Here is a 15,354-nt window from a genome sequence, read left to right as displayed (position 1 = left end):
TTAGCACGATCCGTGATTCGTCATCCGCTTGGCTCCCTTGACAAGAGTTGGGTCGAGTGACAAACACATTCACGATTGTATTCTTGTCGTGCTACTGAGCTGGACATGGACTTACAAACAAGCAAGAGGGTCTGTCGGCTGTTTCACATCCCCGAACGAGTCAAACAGTTGATAAAGTGTCGCACGCTGTGGCCTGACCCTGAAGCCATCGCGAATGCAAATGCAAAGTGTCTTTGACGGACAAGGAAGGCTGAGAATCAAGGCTTATGCAGTTCAGTCTTTATGGAGAGGTGTCAAAGGCTGGTATGTATTGACGCTGCATGTTGCGACAATCGTGAATAGCTGTTTGATCTGAGGCGGTAATCCATGCACGATGGTAACCTTACTTTGACACTCAGCGACTTGAGCTGTGCGCATCCGCGCATCCAGACTGAATCTCTCACGTCCTGTGTCGCGCAACCACGAATCGTGAATCTGCACCGGCGATTCAGCTAAAAATCAGAATCGGCTGCTTCCGACCACAGGTAAGCAAGCAAGCGAGCGAAAAGCGAAAAGCGAGTGATTGTGTAAATACTCGTTCGGACCATTTCCGTTCTCCTCCTCATTCGTGATTCACAATCTCTCAATCATCTATGCCACTGCGCACCGTCAGTCCTCTTTCGGCATTCCCCATCTCGATCACAACCTTCACGCCCAACCCGCTTCTGGAGCACACAAGCCTATTGTTGGACATCCACCACCATCAACGCTGCCAGGTTCACCACCTTCCATCTCCTGCTGTTGGCTCGCACCGTGTCATGATCTTTGCCCACTCGATTTCGAGACAGTAGCGCGAGACTGCCATTCTCTCGCTCCGTTTGTCACGCTGTCTTCTTCTCGCTCCATTCCTTCCTCTTGGCGCTCGCCGCACTCGGAAACCACCCCGCGCGCCCAGCGCAGCCTATCGCCATCCACCTTGGCCGCTTCTCCCACACAGCCAAGATCATCATACAGTAGTCAGCTACTCTCCGTGCCCACATCGGGCTCGGCGCCCGGTGGCGTCGGCGCATCCTCTGCTCATTCGCCACCTCTGGATTACTCCCCTCATCGTCGCGGTTCTCGCTCCTCCATCTTAGCCTCTGCCTCTGAGGCTGCCAGTTCTGCTGCCACAGCCTCCGACAGAGAATCCATTCGCTCCGCCGGCAGCAGTTCACGTGTCGGTCCTTCCACTCCCAGACAGACTGCTAGACGTCCCTCGCGCAATGATCAAGCCGACCGAAATGTCTCGCCCATCTCTTTCTACTCCTCTCTCGAGGCGCCCTTGACTTCTCCTTCAGGTTCGCGTCAGGGAAGCATCCAAGCCGATCACTCCCGCCATCCGCATGCTCCGCTCGCCCCACGTTCTCCATCGCCTACCCACCATGCGGCAACTCTCATTCCGCCCTCTGTCCGTGCAAAAGCTTCTTCATCCCATCACTCTCCACCACACAAGGCCAAACTGAACCATTCTTCCGCCAATAGGCGAACCGTGTCCGACCGCACAAACACACAGCGAGTCAAACCCCCTTCATCCATCAATCGACCCGCTTCCGCACAGCACGACCTAACCAACAGCAGCTCCACGTCGTCGTTGCCGCATTCCATTCAGGCCATTTCCACTTATTCAGAGCAGCCTTACTCGTCCGCTCAGACCTCATCGCAGAGCAGCAATGTCGCGACACATGCTTCGGATTCAAAGTCGGACAACACACCCTACGACTCCGTCAACTCGAAGCAACGTACCATCACTGCCTCTAGATCCGTCAACACTTTCCTGGACTTTGATAACGCTGCCTCGACTCGTCCACGCTCAAAGAGCATGGTTGGCTCTGCCAAGTCAGCTGCAGTGCAATCGCCCGTCATTGCTCAGTCTTTATCTTCCAGCACAGACGATCCCAAAATCGCATCCACGTCTTCCAATCCTGCAACAAAGACCCCCACTACTGCGCCATCCAAGATTAGTCTGCGTTCCCGCATTTTTGGCCACAAACCTACCAAAGTCGCCTCGCCAGTGGCTTCCTCTTTCGACTCGGGTGCAGAAACGCCTTCGCCCCACTCCGCCCGCTTTCCGCCTTCAATTTACTCTGAAGACTCGCACAGCGACTCGAATTTGCTTGATCACTCTGATAACCGCTCACTCGAGCCAGCCATGCCGTCGCCAACCTACGCTACATCCTCCTTAGGACACGGCCGCGATGACGACGGCAATTCAAGCGAGCCTATACACGGCGACCCCCGTGCCAATACCACCAATACTCGCAAATCCAGCAGCGCTTCTAGTTTCCTTCGAAAGACAATTCGATTCAGGGACAAGTCCACCTTCATGAGGCATCGCCCTTCCGCATCGTCCATGGCTTCGGATTCGGCCGCCTCTGCTCCCGCCTCGGTTCCACCTTCGCCTCTCGACCCTCCTTCGGGCTCTGACCTCGAAGAATCTACTAGAAAACAGCTTGTTTACAAACAAATTAGCGGTCGCAGGGGATCCCACTATCGCCACACCTCTTCTGACCAGCTGGATTTCGCAAAGGATGATGCTTCTGAAACGCGTGATAACCCTGCTCTCTTGCCGGCCGTTACCGAAACCGACCTAGAGGTTTCCCCAAAGCCGCAACGCTCGCTTTCCCGGAGCGCAACTCGAAGCGCGGCCCCTCCTTCCCTCAAGCCTCGTCCTGAGCGCCTTGACGCATCTGACCGCGATGCGGGAACTCAAAGTCACATTTCCAGGAGCAGCAGCCTACGCGGCTCGCTCAGTCGCAGCAACAGTTACATCTTACCTTCGCGTAGCGTTTCCTCGGACCACGCCGCGTCGTCGTCTATAATCAACGCTGCGACTTCCCAGTCCCCTCGTCGAAGGCCTCGCTCTGGATCGGCTCAATTCTCCCCCAACATACAGCCCCGGACGACGAGCTCGCCCGTTCAAAGCTCGGCTCGCCGTCCCCTTACGGCTCAAGGAAGTCCTTCTCTCGCCGGATCCCCATCGTCAAGTTCTACATCGATGCAACGAGCGAGCCGTCCCAAAACTGCCGAAAGCGGACATGCATACTCTGGCTCGCTGTCAAGTCTTCGTGATATTCTTATGGTAGCTCACGCCATCTCAGAGGAGGGCGCTGTCTATCGCACGCCGCCCAAAGACGAGGTAGAACGTTTCGACTCAAACTCTGGCCTATTGGCGGCCTCAAACAATGGAGCATCACCAACTGACTATAAGCGACCGGGGCTTCCGCCAAAGAATCCTTTACGTAAACAGAGGCCGGCTGGAGCCAGTGCCATGGACTCTCCCTTGATATCCAGCCATTCCCCCTCTTCACACACAATTGGCATCTTCCCTGGCCCAATGATGAGCCGGATCACTACCGAGCGTCCGCTCGGTCTTGGATTCAAGGCTGCCGGCCCTATCGGTCCGATACCATTATCCAGCTCCACGCCACCCATCACCGAATTTCAGACACCTACCCCGGATGGAGCGCAGCCTTCACCGAAGGACACGCAGACTGTAAGCGACTACTTTCGCTCTGGAGACCTCGTCAGGTCCTACGACATGCCTCTAGCGCAGGTTTCTTCCCGCTCGCCTGGCTTTGTGCATGGTTCGCGCAGCGGCTCTGCTTCCCCAGGACAAGCATCCTTCAGCTCGACACAGCATCTTTCACGAGCACCATCAAGCGGCTCAACATCTGCTCGCATTCCCGGACGGCATGAACGCTCTGCCAGCGATGCCGCAAGCCCCCTCACGGATCACCGGCCGACAGTCGACCTGGGTGCTTCGACGACGTCTCTCCATTCCGAATTATCGTCAGGCACCAAGAAGAAGAAGGACACTTCTGGCAGCAGAGTCCTCGCCTTTGCGCGCGATCTAGCTCACCGAGAAAGCAGTGCCGATCAAAGCAACGTGCTTCCTACGTCTGGAACATTTCGACTCGGCAAGAGCGGCAAGGCGAAAAACAAAGATGCTACAACGCGACCCGTCATTCGCAGATTATACGATGGACCTCTCGAAACCGAGGCGGCGGCAGCACAGGGTCAGGCTGTCGAGAACGGGTTGCAATCGCCCATGCAAATCACCGATGGCGTCAGTCCTGGATCCTCTGTGGTCGATTTGCAACCTGCGCTTGGCGCGGTATCTCGAACTCCCAGCACCTCAAATAGCAGGGCTCGTTCCGTGTCATCGTCCGCCAGTACTGCTCGGAACCTTTTGTCGCCAGCTTCAATCCCTCTATCAACTCCTCAATTTGGCAACACGTGTAGCGCAACTTCCCTATCTCGTAGTCCTAGCTTCATCCCTACGCCCTGGTCGATTTCGCAAGACGACTTGTCACAGGAGCACAAGCGGCTCGTCAAACGTTGGTTCATCCTACGTGAGCTGCTGGAGACAGAGAGGGCGTATGCTTCAGACCTTGCCGTAGCCCGCGATATCTATCTGGCAAGAGCAAAGATGAGAGCCGGCATCACTGCACCTCTATCGCCGTTGAGCGTCCGATCCGCTAGCATCTTTTCGCAGCTTACTTCGCCAGAGCCCTCCTCACACAGTCGGTCCTCGCAACCGCATCTGCAACAGCGTGGAAGCGCATCAGTCCTGAGTCCTGCCGCAGCAGTTCCATCAGGTAGAAGCTACGCGCCTCAGCGTACGCTCTTTCGTAATGCATCGGCGGATGGAACCGCGGGTGGAAATCTCGTACATACCAGCTCGTCCAACCAGGCTGCATCTTTGACCTCACTTGCATCGAGCAACCCGAGCAACCGTTCTTCCATGTACACCGTTTCTTCGCAGAGCTCGCAGACCTCTGACGCGAGTCAATTCGCGCTTTCGAGTCACCCCACCTCTGCAGGTGGCCTACCCATTCACTTCTCCATCGATGGGAATCCACTGTCACCTAGCTCCGGTGCCAAGCTACACTTAGGCACAACGACATCTTTGCCAAGCTACAATGTCTCGCCTCTCTCTTCTACGCCCGCAACTCCGACCTTGTCAACTTCTTCCGGGATCTTCTCGCCTGGCCTAGCCGCACCCGTCGACGGCCTTGCAGCTGGATCGGCCGACGCGCCCTTTAGTGCATCCGACGTGCGCATCGTCTTTGCGCAGCTCGAGTCTTGTGCTGCATTTGCGGACGAGATGGTCGTAGTCCTCGAGGGCGCAGTCGGTAAGATCTGCAATGGAGCACCAGAGGACGCTAGTCAACTGCTTGCTCAGGGCGAAGTAGTGGAGGAGGCAGAAACGGATCGAGTCGGCCAAGCGTTCCTAAAGCTCATGCCGAGGATCGAGCAGGTTTACTCGGCTTATTGTTCGCGACACGAGGCGTCCATGGCTAAGCTGCAAGAGCTGACAAGTTCGCAACCCAAAGTTGGCGCTTTCCTCAGCGAATGCACTCTGGCTGCACGAGCGTATACAAACGCATGGGATCTTTCTTCCTTGCTGATCAAACCTGTTCAGCGTGTTCTCAAGTATCCTCTTCTTCTGAAGGAGATTCTGGCGTCCACAAGCCACAAGCACCCAGACATCGAAAACCTTTCGGCAGCATCTGTCGAGATTCAGAAGGTAGCGGACAACATTAACGAGGTCAAGAAACGTAAGGATCTAGTGGACCAGATAGTCAGCGGCAAAACTGCTAAACGAAGCACCAGTCAGCGGATGCAGCACGGTGCCACCAAGAAGCTCTTACGGCGTCAGGAAAAGGTCAAGAAGCTCGTGCTTGGCCCAGCAGAGGATGTGCTCGCTGATGACGGCCAATACAAGGAGTTGGTCGCCCAGTTCCGTCAGCTTGAGAAGGCGACGAGTACGTTCGCAAAAAGATGCCTGGCTTGGTCAGCAAGCGTCAAGGACGCCCACATAGCTCAGCTCCAGCTCCTTGGATCTTGGTCCCGTACGTTTGCAGTGGATGGGATGATTGCCAATACAGAGGCCGAGGCTCGCGTCTGCGCCTTTGTTCAGCTCGTCGAAACCACGTTCCTTGGCGAGTTCTGGTCTCAACTGGATGTCGAATTCCGTACCAGCTTGATACCCGCCTTACAGCGCATCGCTGCTCTATTTTCTCTACCGCAAGCCGTCATTGCGAAACGCGATGATCGTGAGCCAGACTACACGCGCTACAGAGCTGAGACTACCCGTGGCAGCTCCAAAACCGTGGACAAGAAGCTCACAGAGAGCGCCAACGCGTTCATCGCGCTTCACATGCAGCTGATGAACGAGTTGCCGCAGTTCAACTACGGCGTGCAGACGTTGTTGGACCTCTGCATCGAGTCGCTTTCGCGCACCCAAGCTTCGTACCATCTTGGCGTTCATCGTGCGCTCATCGGTTTCTGGCAAGAATACGGGCCGGAGGGTAACACGGATATCGCCGTCAACGAGGAGACGGATGAACAGTCGATGCGCCACGTCAACACGGTTAAAATCTTTTGGCCATTACACAGCAGCATGAGCGAATTTGCCGAGTCTCTGGGCATTGTGTCAGGAGTGGCGGACGAGCGCCGTTCTCGAAATGCTTCAATGAGCACGGACAGCGAGTTGCTGGCGTTAGGCAATCTGAGCCCATCGAGTACCAACCACTTTTCGCCGCTGCAATCGACGCAAGCCCTGCCGGACTCCGAGTTTGCCTCGAATGTGCCGGACGCCACGAGCATAAGCCAGCAAATCGAGTCGATCACCGCAGTGGGTTCAGAGGAGCTGTTGGAGGCCTTCGCTGCACGCACTAGCCCAAGTCCGCTAGCGACTCCACCACTTGGGTCTCTTTCGCGCGCATCGCTGTCCCCGCAGCTCCATCAACAGTCGTTGCTCGGGTCGCCTGCACCCATCGGAGCTCAGCAGCCGCCATCCGGCCCGTCGACTCTGCGTTCCACCAAGTCTGGAGGCGGTCTCATCGGGCTGCTCCGATCCGTGGGAAGCAGCTCAGCCGTAGGCTCACGCAAAAATTCGCAGTCCACGGATACAGCCACGGACAGCTTTGTCGACGTGCCCGGCTCGGATCCTCCCACGCCGATCAGCAAAGATACACCGCTGGTCGCCGACGCTGCGAGCGCTGGCGGAGCTGTTGCGCCGCCGATGCTGCCCGCTCTCACCTTCAACTCTGGCCTTTTTGATCGATCTGACGCCAACTTCAGCTCGGCATCTGAGCAGCGCGGTGAGGTGACTGACGATGCAGCGTCGCAAGCGATGAAGATCATGGGTACCATGGCAGCTGTCGCTAACAGCGGAGCGCGCAGCAGCGACGAGGCCAAAGACGGATACCCTTTCATCGAGTATGCCGTCGGTGACCTTTTCAGCGTGGTGCAGCAGGACAGTACTCACATGTTCGGGCGTTCCGAACACGGCGTTATCGGGTGGGTGGAACGGGAAAATTTTGTACCTCTGTCCTGAGGATGTGGCACTGTGCTCTGTTTTTGCACTCTCATGTCAAGCTGCATGTCACCATTCATGGTTTGCTTCGGGTGTGATTGTGTGGGTTTGGAGAACATGTGATTGGTGGTGAGTCATGAGTGCTATGCTTCTTGCAAAGCATTTTTGACGAGTTCAAACGTGGTGAAAGTGGCTGCAGCGGCGGGGATGGCTCGTAACAAGGTGGGGGTGAGACCGACGAAGAAGGCGCGTGCGCCTTGGGAGGTGTAGAGGGCTTTAGCTTCTTGGGAAATGTAGTTGAAGAGGAGGGGGCCGCCGAAGCGTTTGGGGAGGGGATGGTGGGTGAGCTGTATGCGGGATTTGAGGACGTCGAGCGGGTAGCAAGCGAGCCAGTTGAGGATTCCGCCGACGGAGCCGCTGAGCATGAGTGCCCAGATGGGGAGCGGTGTTGCGTCGTTGGGATGCGAGCGTAGGTGGCGTAGTGTGGATTTGGCGAGTTCGAAGCCGGTGTAGAAGCCGGCGTACGCGGGGAGTTCGCGCATTAGCGTGATCCAGAATCCGCGCATTACGCCGTTTCGTATGCCGTGCTGTGTGTAGACTTGGCGCGCTACAGCGCTGAGTTTCTCGTGGCTGGTAGGGTTATTGCGAGACGTGATCTGTGCCTGCATACGGATCTTGAACAGCTCGACGGGCGACGAGAGGATCGAGTTGATACCACCGGCTATGGCACCAGCTGCAGCGATCTGTGCTGTGGAAAGCTCGTGTGTGTGGGGGGAGATGAGCCGTTTGGCCGACTGGAATGCGCTGAACAGCAGCGCATTCTGCGCAGCAATACCGAGCAAAGGCGATGCCATGCCTTTGTACAAGGCCAACACGCCTTCACTCGCCACCGTACGCGTCAGCACGTCCATAGGTCCACGATACGTTGCTGGTGCCGCAATCTGCGTGCGAACCTTGACCGTATCTAGTGGTTGTCCAACCACCACTTGCGCTGCACCCGCAACAGAGCCCGCCACAAGGTCGACGCTCGGTATCCCAAATCCACGTCGCTCACCCCCCGTCGCGCGCAGTTCGTCCTCTGTCATCTTGCCCTACCAGCTCGTCCGCAATCTTGAACCTATATCGTGGTAAACCAACAAGCCTTGAATCGGACCAGTCGTCAATCTTGCCCCACAAATCTTCGCGATTATCTATGCACATGCTCGATGCACATCGCTTGAGCACGTCATTTCACAACGTATCATGTATTTTTCCAATCACGAATGAAATCGTGAATCGTGAATTCTCGCTCCTGCTCACATAAAGTTACCCTAATAGATCATCGTGCATCGGCTCTGGACGCGCTCACAAGAACCTCGCGATTCCACCTTTCCCCATCTGTCGTTCACAAGGACAATACATTAGAACAAAATGATACATGAAGAATACAGAGTCTAGTATACAAGTGGTGGACAGTCGAATGCGTGTCCCCTTAAGCACGAAGCCCATAGAAGCTCAAACGAACGGCTGTGAATCCAGGGTATGAGGTAAAATCCAAAACAAAACAAAAAACCCCGCGAACAGAATCAAGTCTAGCTATGAATCGTAAAGATGCGAGACTTGTGCATATACGTGGGTCCTTGAAAACCCAGCGCAGACTGTGGCTTCAGATAGAAGATTGAGCAAAGGGTGCAGATCATTGCGCCCAGAAAGCCGACTCGTCGTCGTTTTCGTCGACCAGGTCCGCGGCATGCACTTCAGCAGAACGATAGCCAGCATCCGAGATGTCAATCGAGGCGAGACCGTGTGTGTGCCCTTGCGGACTTCGCGTTGGCGGAGAGGCGAAAGGATTCTCATTCAACGGCTGGTCTCCAACGCGCACAGGTTCCTGCTGCAACCTTGTGCTGGGATGAATCGTATCATACTGAGGTGGCAACTCCATCAATCGACCTGATCGCAAATCGATGGGCTCGTCGCCGTTGTCGTTGTCATCAAGTAAGAGACCTGCATCAGCATGACGAACGATGCGGGCAGACTGATCATCGCTCTCCAAAATTTCGGCCCAACCATGCGTCCTCGAACTAGGTGACTGGGCGGTGCCAGTCGTCTGCATTCGGGTTGCGCTAAAAGGAAAGGTGCGGTCCCCACCACTGATAGGTGAAGAATTACCGGCCAGCAGATCCTGGTAAGCGGCTTGCGAGGCCTCATCCGGACGGTACGTTGGGCCAGGTCCAACGCGTGTCGATTTGATCGAGGTACTGTCCGAACTGGTGGTGCGAGAAGCCGCAGGTGGACTGCCCGTACGGTAATGAAGCAACATCCCATGATGTGCGGCAATGTCTTGCATCTGTGGATCGTCCGAGTAGAAGCCAAATGGACGCGGGATTGAGCCAACGGGAGACCACGCTTCTGACGAGCCGTTGGATATGTTTCCTCCGGCCACAATTCGAGCATGGTGGTTGTTAGAAGCGCCTCGTCCAGCTGCAGCATCCATCATGGCGTAGTCATCAGCGGTTGCGTTTGGGTGACGGCTGTTTTGCACGCCTGTGGCAAGGTGTAACTGTTCAAGGGCACTCGAAGTCCAGCTACGCAGTGAACCACGAACAGACGAAGCGTGTGTGAGGGGTCGAGAGGTCAGCGAGACAGGGTCGTAATTGTTGCTGACGCCCGAGACGCTGTTATGGTCTTCTGCCCTTGTTTCGCGAGAGCTGGCGGCGGTGGAGGCCTGTCGAGTGACGTTACGGCCGAAGATGTCCGGCGCGATGGGCATGTTGGGGTCGGCACTGAACGGCACAGATGGATCAGTGTTGGGCAGATCCCAGGCTCGAATGTTCTGTTTGCGCTTCTGGCGCCTTCGAAACCAGAACCAGCCAACGGCAGCGCTGATCACGACAATGCTAGCAAAGACGACAATCATGAGAACAAGGAAACCAACGCCAGAGAGTCCTCCGCCATTGTCGTGGACTCTTCGACCATTCTTGATAGTCTCGATCACAGTGACAGTGGCAATCATGTCGCCATTCGTGGTCACGGATGCGACGGTGGAGGTTGCATCCGGAAAGATGGAGGCGCGGCCAGCAGTGGTGGTGGGAGCAAAAATGTTGTGCGGGTAGTCGGCCTCTGCGACGCAGGAGCTGCTAAAGTATTCGTTGAGGGCAACAATGTTTAGCTTGGAAACGCCGGCGTTGCCATTGACTGCGCGACTGTCGGCCATGGTCATTAGAAAGCGTGTGCCTCCAGTCATGGCGACTTGCCAAGTCATGTTGTTTGTAGCAGAGGGCGGGGATGCTACGTAGAGGGGTGGAGCTGCCTCGGGTAGAAAGATGGTGGAGATAGGAGGTGCATAGCTGCCGTTCCAGAAGATCTCGTAGTCTTGGCACATGGAGGCGGGACGCTCGGTGTAGAAGTAAAAGGAGCTGGTGTACTCCATTGGGGCGCAAGTGGCGCCGTTGACTGGACTGAGCGCTTGGACAAAGCTGGAAGAGTTGGACATAAGGCCGGTCGAGTCGGTGACCGATACGAGCATGTTAGGATTGGAGGTATTTCCGCTGTAGAGGGGGACAGAGTACTGATAGAGCCACAAATCCTTGGAGGCGTCATCGTACGATGCAGGCAGGCTGAATGTTACGGGCCAGTAGTCCTCGGCGGTGACCATGACCGTATAGGGCGGAGTGCCGCGGCTGGGATCAAAGGTGATGTTCATGGGCTGGCACATGGTAGGCTGCGAAACTTGAACGTTGACGTTGTGATTCGGCGGATCACTAGAGTCTGCAGTGCCAGTGGCAACCGCGGCAAGTTGCTTCATTTCGTTTGCATCTGAAAATCGGTAGGGTGAGAGTGTTGGTAGTGCTAGACTGCGGAAGTCGGAAGCAAGCGTGAGGTTGACAATACCATTTGTGTGGGTAGGGACAGGAGGTGTAATGCCGACTACTACACTGGTGAAGCACGCGCAGATGAGCGCAATGATTAGCGGGAAGACCGCGCTCATCGATGAAAGTGCATCGACACGCCTCCTCAGAACGAGAGGTTGTACAAGTTGAGAATGGCCACCCCTTTCCATGTTGGCGGACTCCAAGAGGGATTGGGAGATATGATGTCTGGTGTACAGTTGGGCGGAATAGACTGACTCGGGTTGCTTTGAAGCAGAGTGAGGTGAGCAATTTTCGATTGATTTTGGATGCGAGGGCATACGAGGTGAGAGGGGGCTGAGTGCTGAAGGTCGGCTAGAACTGGCAGCATTTAGGCCACAGCCGCAGTTGCATGGTAGATCGCGCATGAAGATAGCGGAAGCAGGGTGGCTCGTGGGGTTGGAAGAGAATGCCGAGGTGGAGCGAGAGTGTGCTGGGAGCGTTTCCCGCCGACGCAGTTGCGAGAAGCGTGGCTACGACCAGGAGCAGAGCATTCGCAACGGCCAGGAAGATGAAGTTGATCGCAAGCGAGAAGCAAAGATGTCCAACGGACGCGATCAGCGTTGACGGTGATCAACAGCAAGCAGCTGCACCATTTGCAGTACGCCAAGAAGTAAAGGCAGGGTGAATAGCAATGCCAGTTGCCCAAGCCGGGTTTGATGGTATGCTATGGAGGTTCGTTGAAATGGCGAGTAACACCGATGGCGATGGTGTGAACGATCGCGAGAATGAACAAGGAAAGTGGCCGCCAGAGATGAACGGTGGTGAAAGCCCAACCAAGTTCGGGGGAGAAAGCGAGGTCAGGGGCAAGGTGCGGCGTACTGTGCAGTGAGTACAGTACGTGGTAGAGTTCCTGTATTCAAAGTTGTAGTGTGGATGGGCGACCGGCGGGAGTCAAAGAAAAGAAGGTTCCGAAGCAAGCAAGGAGCAACATGAGGCAGGCAGGGAGGCAGCCAACACAATCACGAATCGAATCATGAATCCCAAAGAGGCAAATCGTGAATCAATCGTGAACTAACGGTTGTCGGCGGGCAGGCAGGCAGGCAGGTGGGCAGGCGGATAGGCGGACAACAAGGTAGCACACACGGTGGCAGCATCAGTAAGTGAGGATGTACAGCGTGTGTGGTTGCGACACGCACATAACTCAAGTGCTAAACCATGAGAGAACAGTGAATCACAAACCGTGAACAGCAGTGACAGAGTGGTTAAATAGGCTGCACCGGCACCAGCACCAGCACCAGCTCAGCACCAGCTAAGCAAGCAAGTCTTGAAGCGCAGTGCCGTCAGACCAGCGGCGGAATAGCCGAGTTAGCGACTCGCACTGAAACGACTTTGGTCTGGCAAATCGCGGCTGCGTCGCTGTTGCAGTCGGTCGTGAGCCGTGAGTGATGCAAGTGGCTCGGCAGGCCGCTTTTTTTGGCAAACCATGAATCGTGAATCGACGAAAATATCGTGTAATGTTGTTCACCACAGCGGCACCGCAGCAGCAAAATCACAAAATCGCAGAATCCAGAAATACAGTACAAGCGCGAGTCTCGAGTTGGCCATAGATAACCAAGGCTAAAAGGCTACAAAGCAGGGACAGCACTAGACAAGTCATGAGTCTGCAGAATCTGGTTGAAAAATGTCAGTCACGAGTGTCAATAACCGTTGTTCGCTTGCCGAGCTCAATCTTATGTTGCTAAAGGGGGGCACAAATGGAAGCAAGCACGCGTGTGCACGAGACACCGTTCCCGATGCAGTAGTGCAGCCGCCCCTGGCGAGACTGAACCCGTGATGCGTCCAATTTTGAAAGACACTCACTCGTGACTGATGTAACAAAAGCTGCAGATTCTGTTGACGACAACGACAACGACGTTGATGGCGCGCCATCCAGGAAAAAAAAAAGTCCCTGCCAAACATGAATAATCAGCTTCCAGCTTCGGATTGTTGGTGACGCTTCACAAGGCACCCTGAACGTGCGTAACACAACTGCATTCGTGATTGCTAGGACCGCGGTCGCTCGCTCCTTAGCGTCTATTGGTCAAACACGGTCCTGATGCGTCTTGCACCTCTCAGTTCCAGTATTGTTCCGATAACCGCGTGACACACCACCTTGTAACCATCGGATCATATGGACATGGCTTAGCCTAGCTCGAGTATCATCATATGCACACCTTCTAAGGCAACCATCGACGTAGTCACGTCCACTGCTTACTGCTAAGGCGTTTCCTCTTGGCACTGCCATGCGGTGACCGATGCTGTGACAAGGCTCCAACCCGTCTGCCAACTTTCGATGGCGGCAGCACTGCAGTCCGCCTAGTCTCGACACTCTGTCCCCATTTCGGTCATAATGCCAACTACCTCTCTGCTCACGCCGAACAACATAGTATAAGGTGACATGTTGCTGTGATTGGCTGTAAATTAGCAAGTAGAGAGTGTGACAATAACAGGGCTCGGTGGGCGAACAAGTTGGACCAGACTGATGGTGAACAGGGTGATGGCGAATATGATGACGACAATACAAGTAAAGCTTTCCATTAAAACAAGTGTACGAAGTGAAAATGACCGGGCAGTCGAATTGCCATATTACGATGGCTGCAGGTGAGACGGGGTGGTGTCGACAAGGAGAAAGGCTGAATTGCACGTCGGTCCTCAGCATAGGCGAGCAAAGCGACGCGACAACTGTCAGATATGAGCGTAAACGTCAACGGTGTCTCCGGATTTCATCGTTGTCGTTTTGTTTTGCTGCAATGGTCCAACCAGCCCCCTGAAAAGAAACAACGCTTTGTTGACCTTCACTACAAGATGCCGCTGTCCTTGAGCGCGTTGGTGAGAATCGTCTCTTTGACCGCTGCAAAGACGAGGCGAATATTACTCGTGTCCGTGGCCTGCGTGAGATGTGGGTAGATGCTCAAACGTGCTCGATTGGTCTGTGTAAAACGCCAAAGAATGTATTTGGCCGCCTTATTGATGTCCGGCCCGCCGCTGTACTCTGGAAAGTATTTCGATAGCGGCTGTTTTGGAATCTTTTGCTTGAAAATGTCAATCTTGTTGAGAAAGAGGATGACGGAGGTGCGCAGGAACCAACGACTGTTGACTACCGATTCAAATAGAACGAGCGACTCGGCCATACGGTTTTGGCCGCTTTCCTCCAACAGCACCTGGTCGTACTCGCTCAGCGCCACGCAAAAGATGATCGACGTCACCGCTTCAAAGCAGTGGATCCACTTTTTACGTTCCGAACGCTGTCCTCCTACGTCAAAGAGATGTATTGAAAGCTGTCCCATATTGAACCGAGTCTCGCTAATACCAGTGGTTTTGGATCGTGCACGAAGAACGTCGTTCTCGTTGGGCACGTAGTCGGACTGGCCAATGCGGTTGACATTATCGAAAAAGTAGGCGGCACTATCCATAAGGTAGAATTCGCTGCTGCGCTCCATGATCGCAGGGACGATGGGATCCTTCCAGAGTGAGTCGACCTTTCTCGCCATGGCGTGATCGAGCGTTGCTCCTGGATCGGCGTCGACACGGTATTGCAGAATGGCATCTACGTTTTCGCGGTTCTCGGGCATCTCGGGCTCCATCTTGAACTTTCGCAGAGCCAGAACCATGGCTTGTGCCGAATCAACCAGGTTTTTGATGACGGTGAGTCGATAGAGTAACAATTCGTCCTTGGTGTAGCCATTTTGATGGATGATCTTCATCTGCTTGACGATGGTCGATTTGCCTGACTCTCCCGAACCAAGAAGAAGGATTTTGCACTCCTTCTTGAATTTGCGGCTATCCTCTTCGATCTGCTTGTCGATGGCGACGCTCCGATCCTTGGCCTCCTTTTGATCAGAGGAAGAAAGACAGTTTCCCATGTTGACAATGTGAAAAGCTCTGAAGAGCTGCTCAGCAAGCGAGGTGTGTTGACAGAGAAGTTGGTGTCAGACAGCTCGTCAGAGCCCGTGCGAGACGGCCAGACACAGCGACCAGAAGCAACGTGGACGTGCTGGCGTGGACTGCGTGATTGAGGCGATGATCGGAGATGTGTTGAGACGCGGTCCATGAAAGGGACGTCCTTGATACGCAAAAAGAGGAGGTCCAGCTCAGGCTACGCCAAAGGGGGCCGAGTCAACAGAAATGGCGTCAGCGGATGCG

At 54.9% G+C, this 15,354-nt stretch overlaps 4 protein-coding genes across 4 annotated transcripts; 1 reads left to right on the top strand and 3 right to left on the bottom strand.

Moving 5' to 3' along the window:
- Positions 1-632: 632 nt before the first annotated feature.
- UMAG_04477 (uncharacterized protein) lies at positions 633-7,363 on the top strand (the record flags this gene model as incomplete). Its single annotated transcript, XM_011392846.1, has 2 exons — positions 633-647; positions 824-7,363. 2 exons carry the CDS (start codon positions 633-635, stop codon positions 7,361-7,363), a joined length of 6,555 nt encoding a protein of 2,184 aa, XP_011391148.1.
- A 122-nt stretch (positions 7,364-7,485) lies between these two features.
- On the bottom strand, positions 7,486-8,427 carry UMAG_11977 (uncharacterized protein; the record flags this gene model as incomplete). The annotated part of the gene is made up of 1 exon (XM_011392901.1): positions 7,486-8,427. The coding sequence occupies one exon, from the start codon at positions 8,425-8,427 to the stop codon at positions 7,486-7,488; it is 942 nt and encodes a 313-aa protein (XP_011391203.1).
- A 590-nt stretch (positions 8,428-9,017) lies between these two features.
- UMAG_04475 (uncharacterized protein) lies at positions 9,018-11,597 on the bottom strand (the record flags this gene model as incomplete). The annotated part of the gene is made up of 1 exon (XM_011392845.1): positions 9,018-11,597. One exon carries the CDS (start codon positions 11,595-11,597, stop codon positions 9,018-9,020), a length of 2,580 nt encoding a protein of 859 aa, XP_011391147.1.
- Positions 11,598-14,009: 2,412 nt separating this feature from the next.
- UMAG_04474 (guanine nucleotide-binding protein subunit alpha-3) lies at positions 14,010-15,074 on the bottom strand (the record flags this gene model as incomplete). The annotated part of the gene is made up of 1 exon (XM_011392844.1): positions 14,010-15,074. One exon carries the CDS (start codon positions 15,072-15,074, stop codon positions 14,010-14,012), a length of 1,065 nt encoding a protein of 354 aa, XP_011391146.1.
- Positions 15,075-15,354: the final 280 nt, after the last annotated feature.

This window comes from Mycosarcoma maydis, chromosome 14 (assembly GCF_000328475.2).
Source record: "Mycosarcoma maydis chromosome 14, whole genome shotgun sequence".
NCBI classification, from domain to species: domain Eukaryota; kingdom Fungi; phylum Basidiomycota; class Ustilaginomycetes; order Ustilaginales; genus Mycosarcoma; species Mycosarcoma maydis.
Note: the sequence above shows the minus strand (reverse complement) of the source record. Positions and strands in the feature narration are given on the sequence as shown.